At 39.7% G+C, this 9978-nt stretch overlaps 1 protein-coding gene across 1 annotated transcript; it reads left to right on the top strand.

Moving 5' to 3' along the window:
- Nucleotides 1–294: 294 nt before the first annotated feature.
- LOC107095653 (ADP-ribosylation factor-like protein 8B) lies at nt 295–9711 on the top strand. Its single transcript, XM_015391838.1, has 7 exons — nt 295–512; nt 5279–5359; nt 6631–6704; nt 6803–6896; nt 7119–7186; nt 7345–7415; nt 8032–9711. Exons 1-7 carry the CDS (start codon nt 324–326, stop codon nt 8079–8081), a joined length of 627 nt encoding a protein of 208 aa, XP_015247324.1. The 5' UTR covers nt 295–323; the 3' UTR covers nt 8082–9711.
- The last annotated feature ends 267 nt before the right edge of the window (nt 9712–9978 follow it).

Below are 9978 nucleotides of genomic sequence, written 5' to 3'. Positions count from 1 at the left end.
AAATATTCAACTAGTAATAAAATCAAATATTGTTTTGTTAAATTTTGGTTTATGAAGGAAAACAAAGGTTACTTAAATTAAAATGGCTAATATTTGTTATTATACTTTATATTGCTTTTCTGCTTACATGAGGAAAAGAGAAAACTCATAGACATGATGATGAATCAAAATATATGGACAAAACTAAGGCAGGTTTATGTTTTCACGGAAGCGATACAACGGCCAAGGGTGTTCCCACCGGAAGATGGCAGTAGAGTAACGATTGTGATCCTGAGGAGAAGAAGAAACGGGAGCAGACGCCTGTTGTCAGGGGATCACATGATATGACAAAGCAGTTAGCGGCTTCTTTCCAGACGACAACAGAGACTGCGGCTATTGACTCCTCCAAGATGCTGGCCCTCATTAACAGACTGTTAGACTGGTTCCGCTCGCTTTTTTGGAAGGAAGAGATGGAGCTCACGTTAGTTGGACTTCAGTACTCGGGAAAAACTACTTTTGTCAATGTGATCGCTGTAAGTAGCCAACGTTAGCAAAGACGCATAAAGTGGGCCCAGGCTACTACCTGGGAAAGGGTGAAGGTATCTGTGACACAATGTATTAAGCCTCTTCTGATCAAAAAATAATATCGTAACATTGTTGCTTGAAAGCATTTATTAGATGTGTTAAGATGAGAAACTGTGAGAGTACGAACTTTCGCAAATCCTTCAAACAGCTGGTGTTGGAGAATGACGAAGTTCTCGGTATGACTGAGCTTACTAATACAACGGGTCATGTGACCATGCTGTCAGAGCTTTGGAGCAGCTATCGGTGTTATGCTGAAGAATGCATCCCTACCAAGACATGCATCCCCAGTCGCGGGAGCGCGCCTCGCTTTGTATTACTGCATATCGACGAGGAAAACGGATGAAATATGACCAATGGAGCTACTTGTTGTTATATTAAATAAACCTAGGGAAAAAAAATTGGTTATTTATGTTGTTCATAACACCCGTACTTTTCTGCCAAATAACATCATTTTGTTCCCACGAGAGGAACATTTGAACGCTTTTATATCGTTAATACAACAACAAGTAACTCTATTGGTCATGTTTTAATCCGTTTTCCACGTCGATATGCAGTTGTACAGAGCAAGGCGCGCTCCCGCGACTGGGGACGCATGTCTCGGCAGGGATGCATTTTTCGGCATAACACCGGTGTGTCCACAACACCGCTCTGGGCTGAACGCTGACAGCAGGCGGTCTGTGTTGTAAATCACCGAATTACAAACAATTTGTAACCTTACGTTTTTTTGTTTGGTTTTCTTTTGTTTCTGTTGTACCTGTAGATGAAACAACCATGTATAGTTATGCATTTATTCATGTTATGTCAAGATGTTAGTTGAGTTTTTGGAAATGTTGCCTAATCACAGTTGTGGATAGTTTGGTTGTCAGACAGATTGCTTCCTGACGCTGTTGGACCTGTTTAGTAATCCTGTTATAGATTGAGGAGGGGTTAAACAATATCACTGCTCGTCAGTGACTAGTCATGTAATTTGGGGATATGTAGCATTTTAGAGCTAGCAGACAGACCTTTCTGCTAACTCACTGAAATCTTAAATTCAGTTTATCGGTTTAAGAGGAAAGTTTTATGATTTTTGTTTTCTTTCTGTAAACTAGTGTTAGAGGAAGATAAAAAGGCACCATCTGAAAAACCAGTTCCCTAATGGGCATGCCACTGATGACATCACATAAGGCAGCTGATCGGAGGGCCTTTCAGTACTCCATTTGCTGTTTTTTATAGTTTTTTTTGTTTTGTTTTGTTTTGTTTTTTGCTCCTGATGAAATTCCTAATAATTTTCTAAACCGGAGGTCTTCAACAGGGGTCCAAGGAGGTACTGCATGGAGGTCGCAAAAGTTTTGGTTGATTAGACTTTTTTTATATTCCCCCCTGTAATAATTTCCACTAATTGAAATGTCTTTATATACATATTAACATGAATTCAAAACACTGTAGTAAACAGATAAATGGAGGCAGAAGATGTCTTTGAGTCATCGATGCACACATTCAGCGACACACGGGAGCTCTTTCAAGCTGGACACCGTTTTATTCCCACTACCCTTCCCCATCAACCAGGAATCAGAATCAGAAATACTTTAATAATCCCAGGGAGAAATAACTTTCGTTATATTACTCCATCTCTAATAGAGTGACTATTGGACCGGTTTAATATAACACAATTTCATGCAATATATATAATTAGGGTGTCCCGGCTCCATCTCTCCATCCTTGGCCTGGACAACGTTAAAGACCCCTGCTCTAAACCATTACTATTAATGTTAAAATTAAATACTAAACCTCTTTATTCTCACAGCTGGGTCCTTTAGGATTTGGCAAAATGCCAAGACGAGCCTCACATTCAAGTATTATTGTTTCTAAACTCCACAGTCACTACTTTTTTGAACATCCTAACATGATTTATAAGCTTAATACAAAACGGCTCATGAAAAACTTTAAAATGTTTGGTTTAGGCCCGCTACTATCATCAGCATCACAAACTTTATTTGTAGAGTGTATAAAAACAATAATAAGTGCTGAACATAGCTAAAGATAAAAAAAACACAATAAAAGACTAAAATACAGCATAAAGATATAAAATAAGGCATAATAAGATGCCTTCTTGGTATGTCTTTATACCTGTATGAAGGCATACCAAAGTTTTACATTTAACGGTTAAAAGTTCTTTAACGGTTAAAAGTTAATCTTAATACCGAATCTTTAGCTTAAGGTCATTTAAAAGCAATGGCAAAAAGTCTCCATTGTTTGAGTTTTCCCAAACAGATAGATTAGCCACATCTAGCTGTAGACTGCTTGCCAAAAACCTGATCTGTCAGGATGATGAAAATGTTACCTTGTTCTATTGGACCAAACTCTTTTCATCTGGTTAGGGTTCATTTTTAACTCTTCTCTACATGGGTGGTGTCCCCATAGTACCACAGTCATCATGGCAATGGCGGCCTTCCTGGCTGTATGTTAGGAAAACAGAGAATCTGTAGTCAGACTCGTGAAAAACCAAGAGCGTAAATAAAGGCTATGGTCGGAAAGACAAAGCTCTCTGGATGAGTACAGGATAGGAGCTTTTAAAGCTATTAGTGTAGGCTAAGACTACCTAGCTTTCTATAGTGGTCATTTAAGCCCAGGACACAGCGATTTAATAGTAATAAAAAATAGAGTCTGTTATTAATGCAATCTGCATGCACAGTGACTCCACCTCCTAGCAGTGACTAGCTGTTGTCCGACGCCCCTTTTTCAGCACAACTCCCAGCCGTCCCTCATTCCTGCATGTCTGTTAAGCAGCCGACTGCAGGCTGGTTACTGAAGCAGATCTGTAGCTAACTAATGCTAGCTTATCAGGCTCATCACTGTATGAAGAACAGAACAGAACAGCAAATGTGTTTAATATTTGGTGCTTAAAAGCTGTTGATAAATGTATTGTTTTTATTTGGTTAACCTTTTAAAAGAACAGTAAATGTTTTGTTATTGAACTAATGATAGAACAATAATTAATATTTGACCCAAAGTCTTAAAAATACATGGCTTACCACATGTTATCAGCTTGTGGTGCAGTTCAGTTTGCACAGTAGTAATTTCTGTAATGTTCATTAGTGACAGCAAAGGCAAGTTTTTAGTAAACTGCCTCCAGGCCCCTAAATGGGCTGTAAATGGGGGAAATGCAATTAGCAGAGTGGTACCCTGCAGCAACAGGTGTGGATGGGGCTGTTTTTCAAGACTAGAAGGAAAGTATCTGACTATCTGAGTCGCTTTGCTTTTCTTAGTCTATCTAAAGTCTATCATAAGGCTCAACTATAAAAAAAAGTCTCTGTAAAAAAACATGATCTAAAAAAATCTGTGAATGACATGAGCAGTGCAAATGCAAAGTGTCTGTGGTAGTGACAAGTATTCATAAAGTGTTAAAGGGGTGATAGAATGATTCTATAGGGTATTTGGTGCTGGTCTTTAAGGTCTCTGAATAGGGCGTGTAACATTGGTTGGACTGAAAATGGCATATTTGCTGTTCAATGAGCCCTAATGCAAGCCTGATTAAAAGCCCTAGAATGAAACGACATGTTTTCTTCCTTTTATGGTTTGATCATGAATATTTAGATGAGCTGTGCGCTGATTGGTTGGTTTACAACAAGCGAAGCTGCAGAGCAACGACTCATCATAGCAACAAGCACTCACTCACTGAAACATGAAATTGTTGATATAGAAGGGTAAACAGAGGTCCTCTTTTTCTTGGACATGTCGAACTTTTCAAACCTATAAAATATCTGGGGTGAATTTCAAAATCGTCCAGGATTTTGGTCGACTACAGTGCAGCAGAACCGAGCCGTGAGCTCTGGGCCTGGTCTGGGTCCGGAGCGACCGAACCTGACCTGTTGACGGTAGCCGCGGCCCCGTGCTTCCCCCCGCCTGCTAGCATAAGGTCACCGGGTCGGGTTTGGTCGCTCCGTCTCCGGGTGCCGGGGTTCCCGGAACAGCCCCGGAGCTCATGGCTCGGTTCGAATGCTTGGTGTGTTCCAGTCAGCGTTCCAGTCAGGGATCTTTTGATAGACAAAAATAATCTATGCCTGTCGAGTCTTTGGTTCCTTGGGAAGACTGTAAAAATTTCCCCTTTTTCCGTGCAGCCTGGATCACTGCATTTATTGTATGTCAATTTCGGGGTGTGACAGAAGTACAGTCCAGAACCAAATAAGGCAACATCCCGGAATTGACATCAATTCGGTGATTCGTTTGAATTCGCCCGTTTTATGGTGGAAGTTTAGAATTGAGAGATTTGCAGAGAAAGGAGGCGTCTATGGGGTTTGAACTTCTCTGTCAACCATTTCACCCACTGAACTATCGTTATTCATCTATGACAATGGAAACTTGGTGTTGCATTCTATGACCCCTTTAAGCAATTGATTTCTGCCTGACTTGTTCCTGAATACCCACTGTCTGTATCTGTTTGGGTCATTTATAATAAAGGTGCTCAAAGTTAGACTTACAGAAACAAAAGACTAAGGAAGGTTTTCTTTGTTGTGATTAGACAGCATAATGCTTTCATTCAGTGATTAATGGGCCAAGATGGTACATGTTTTCCAATGAATCTATAGGGTATGTCCATCCCTAAAATGGTAATAATTCAAGCTGTGATTTATATCCACAATCTTTTACCCCATAGGCTTTAGATAAAATGATAACTTGTTCAATTTTTCACTAATATGCAGTGCCTTTTTTCTCTTGCATTTCTCATTTGCAGTCGGGGCAGTTCAGTGAAGACATGATTCCCACAGTGGGTTTCAACATGAGGAAGGTCACTAAGGGCAACGTAACAATAAAGGTAAGCTAGTAAACAAGGCTGTGCTGTTATTTCACTATAAACAAACATGGAGATTTACTGATAGTATTTCATCCAGTTGGTGTCATCCAGCTGTGTTAAATCTTTGAACTTTTAATACCAGTTGTAGCAGATTTATGCTAACATTATAATCAATCCAAGCTTTATTTAGCCTTCTAGCCTCAAGTAGTCTATATTTATTTACAACTGAAAAATTCTCCTGTGTGTCTGAGAAATAATGAGTTGCAATTGGATTAGCATCCTCTATTAGCAGGGCTACTGGTGTTAGCTTTGCTAAATCTCTTCATGTATTCCCTTCAGTTAAGACAAAGATTTTTGCTTTACAGACAAAAAAGGTCTTGTTGAAATTTCTTCTAGGCTACAAAATAAGTGCAAACCCTTTTTAATGTGATCTGTGGGTGTTTTTTCCCACCATCACAATCAAAACATCATGCAGTATTTGACTATGTTTGTTGCAGAACACGGATCTGTGATTAAGGATCTGAAACTCATAGAACATGTCATTTCTCAGCAGCAATGCCAGGATGTTGGGTGTTTTTTGTTTCTTTTAATAAAACAGTTGCATTTGTCTAAAGAATAGTTTTCCCCTTTGCTTTGAAATGCAAGTCATGCAATGTTTAAGTCCCATTTACATAAAAATAAGAAAGATAACCAAAAGTCTGGTAAATATATATTTTTTGTTGTGTTTTATATTTTTCCATTTGAGGTTTTTGTTTGTGACTCTGATACAATAAAGAGAGGCTCCACCTGCCTCCACTGCATGTCCTGGTGTTACAAATGTGTATTGTTTTTTTGAGGGGAGGCACCAAATCAATCTAAAACTGCAGATTATTTGTTCCATTAACCTCTATTTTACCAGGAAAGAAATCGATCTTTTACAGAATGTGCTGGTTGCACTTCAGACACTTTAGCCCAAAAGATGTAGATATTTAGTTTAACTGTAGGACTTCATAAAGACTTCTAACATTTCCCAATGCCCCACACTCTGTAACATAGTCTGAAAGCTTAAAAGGATTAAACAAAGTAACATTGCTACAATATTTTAGTTTTCCTACTAAAGTCAATCAACTGCAGACATTGTCCCCACATGTAGAAAACACGGTTTTCTTTAAAATTTCATCTCACTTCCCTTCTAATTTTAACTAATTACACCTCACTGATAACCTCAATGTAACAACCTTTGAACTGGAACTGCTTAGAAACCAGTTAAATGTTGGAAGAAACATTTTTTATTTTGTGCTTTCCTGTTTCAGATCTGGGACATAGGTGGACAGCCGCGCTTCAGAAGCATGTGGGAACGCTACTGTAGGGGAGTCAATGCTATTGTGTAAGTTATTTCCCTTCCTCTCCCTGCACATGTGAAAGCCTAACAAAAGCTAAATACAGTTTAACACTTTAGACTCCCATCTATTTTTTTTCCCTCAGTTACATGGTGGATGCAGCAGACAGAGAGAAAATAGAAGCTTCCAGAAACGAACTGCACAACCTCTTAGACAAACCACAACTACAAGGAATTCCTGTAAGATTCCCTATCTTGGAGTGGAACCACCTGGTGTTCACATAATTAACTTAGCTTCAGAGTTTTTCTTTGTGAGTCAAGTGACTCCAGCCATAAATGGTATTCTTCTTTTTTCCCACTAAGTCAGGATAACTGACTCAATGGAGTCTCATGTAGTTGGTTAATACCATTCAGCTGCAGTGAGGAAAACTTGATGATTGTTCCCTCCTTTCCTTCCTTTAGGTTTTAGTCCTCGGTAACAAGCGGGACTTACCCAATGCGCTGGATGAGAAGCAGCTCATTGAAAAAATGTGAGGAATGCTTATTTCATTTTATTTGTATGACCTTAAGTTCCAACTTTAACTGACTAATGTCACATGTTGTATCATAACGTAACGCCTGATTACTCATTTACTACTTTGAGTGTTCATGTTTCTCCTTATTTATTGTACCTTCCTGATCTACGCAGGAACCTTTCTGCCATTCAGGACCGAGAGATCTGCTGCTACTCTGTGTCCTGCAAGGAGAAAGACAACATAGGTAACTAGCAGAGGGGAAGTTTGTCTGGTCAGAATTTAAGAGGAGGCCAGATGTATTAATCCTAATATTTAACTGAGTTAAATGTGCTCTTACAGCAGCTCAGTTATAACCCATCTTTCTTGTTAAAAGCCTAATTGTCAGTTTTAGGTAAAGTAAGGTTTGTGAGAAATCACTGGGGCTCAGTATATTTCTGCTTCTCTTGACTTATTGATTTTAGTTGTTTATATCAGAACTTTTATTAAAGCACTCGGAGTAACATGTTATTGCATAATACAAAAAAAAAACACTATCTGTTGGAAATTTGAGGTTAATTGCATTCTTCTGAAATGAGTTTATTTGATGCCTTATATTAGCTTTTAAATGTTTTCCCCCTGTTGTGGAAACTCTCACAGCATGTGATATAAACCAAGTTAGGTTTAATTAAGCAGATACTATTAATCTTGGCCTTCTTTACAAGCACCAGTTTCCCTGCTTAATGGTGCATTGAAATAGTTTAGTTTTAAAATATATAAAAAAAAAAGAATAGATTAGATAGATTTTCTTTGTCGTATTGTCTTTATTTTACCAGCGATTCCCTGATTACCCTGTTCTCATTTTATCTGAATGTATCTTACAGATATCACACTGCAGTGGCTCATCCAGCACTCAAAATCAAGAAGAAGCTGAAAGTACAGTCCCCCCCCCCTCACCACCACCTCTGCCCGGTCGCAGCGCTGGCCTCAGCCCTCCTCCCCCTCCCTTTCAGTCAGGGGTCCTCAAAAGTCCCCCTTTGCACTGCCTCTGTGAAGTAATCCAGCTTTCTCCACTCACTACCGCCCCCTGCACCATCATGTACACTACCATACATATGTATCCTCCTGTACAGCACCAACCCCCCACCCGTACAACTGGAGTCTCACTACTCTAACAGCGGGTGGATTCTCCATCCGAGTCGGGCCTTCTTAGTAGCCACAACGAACATGCTCTGAGTCTGTGTGCATCATGAAGGTTTCTTCTTATTGGTTTTCAGGAATCTAACGGTACTGCAGTGTGCTGCTTCCCAGCATCAAACACCTTCTCTGTTTTCTGTCAACATTCAGCGCTTGTGCGACACTGTTTGATTGTAGTTTTGAGCGGTTCTTTGCCAAATAAGGATGGTTGCTTCTGCCTCTGCTATAATCTCCCTGCAAAGTTGGCCACGTTCTTATATTTACCGTCTGGGTGTCTTAGATTCAAGTTTAAATGCAACTTTAAATGTCATTAGAAGGAAGATTTTGGTGTGGCTTTTGTGTCTCCAGGCAAAATTCCCAAGCCAAATTTTAAGTGCCTTTGACTGTGAAAGTGTCCCAATCAGACGGTTATTTCCCAACGCAGCTCCCTGCCTGCTCCCGCAACCAAACGCTCGGAGGAGACACGACTCTGAGCTCTTGATCACCCTTAACAGCGCCTCTAGACAATCTCCTTTTAAGCTCTGTAAACACATGCACATTATGGTGTCTGAGAAGTGACAGTGCTGTGCTGCTGATGAAGAATGAATGAGAAAATGTTACATGTCTGCTTCCTGGAGCAGTGGAATGCTGTTGCACTTGCAGCCTTTTGAGTCATGTCTAGCTTTGAAAGATGGGATAAATCACGGTTTCAGTTCTCAGATTGTTAAAGTATTTTAAGCAAAGAACCTGAGCTCAGTGCGTGTGCACCTAGATGTCTCCGTCACGGTGCATTTTATCTGAAGGGGGGTTGGGTAACGGAGAGCCAGTGTTATTCATGAAGAGGTTTGAAATTCTCCATCCCTTGCAACACCTCTGCTGAAATAAAACAAAAAAAGCTACAGTAGGCAAAGAGTAAATGTGTTTATTTACAGGTGTTTGCTTTTTATTGATAATACTAATTGTTTAAACTACTATCCTCTCATCTGGTTGATCAATATCAATCAGTTTTTCTTCCTTTTGCGTAAGGATACCTCTGGAGTGGGTTCAATCACCTACCTGCAGGATCTCTGTCGCCATGCCCACATTCCCATCACTCTGTTTTATCACAGATAGTCCGTACATTGATTGTCGGGACCACAGCAGCAGTGAGGGGCTGTTCATTTGGCTGACAGTGAGGCCCATCTTGCAGAAAGCTTTTGTTACCTGTGAAATAAATATAGGCTATTTGCTACATTTGTGTCTGCATGTGCTGGGCTTGTTCACATTAATTAGTAGACTTTGTAAATAAGACGTTAGCTTTTTCATTCAAATAAATGCTCCTGTAGATCTCATGCATTCTCTCCCTGTGGTTGCCAATAAAATTTTGTTTTTATTTATAAGGATTTCAAAGCTGTGCTCTTTTGTTAACGTTTGTCAGTTTAAGGTTTCACCACTAGATGGAAGCAGAGGACTTTGGAGCAGCAATGATGGGACAGCCTGCCACAAGGCCAGAATGGATCATCTTAAGTGAAATTATGAAGCATATTTTGCTAAAAGGGTGTGGCATGTTTGCAGATTTTAAGATGCAATGGTGAAAATGAAGACCATTTCATTTTTAGGTCTCAATTACTGCATTGTAAGCCCTATGAACTTAAAACTGACCAACTCAAGTGCGG

This window comes from Cyprinodon variegatus, unplaced genomic scaffold (assembly GCF_000732505.1).
Source record: "Cyprinodon variegatus isolate N-32 unplaced genomic scaffold, C_variegatus-1.0 Scaffold561, whole genome shotgun sequence".
Lineage (NCBI taxonomy): Eukaryota > Metazoa > Chordata > Actinopteri > Cyprinodontiformes > Cyprinodontidae > Cyprinodon > Cyprinodon variegatus.
This window is presented reverse-complemented; position numbering and strand designations above follow the sequence as displayed.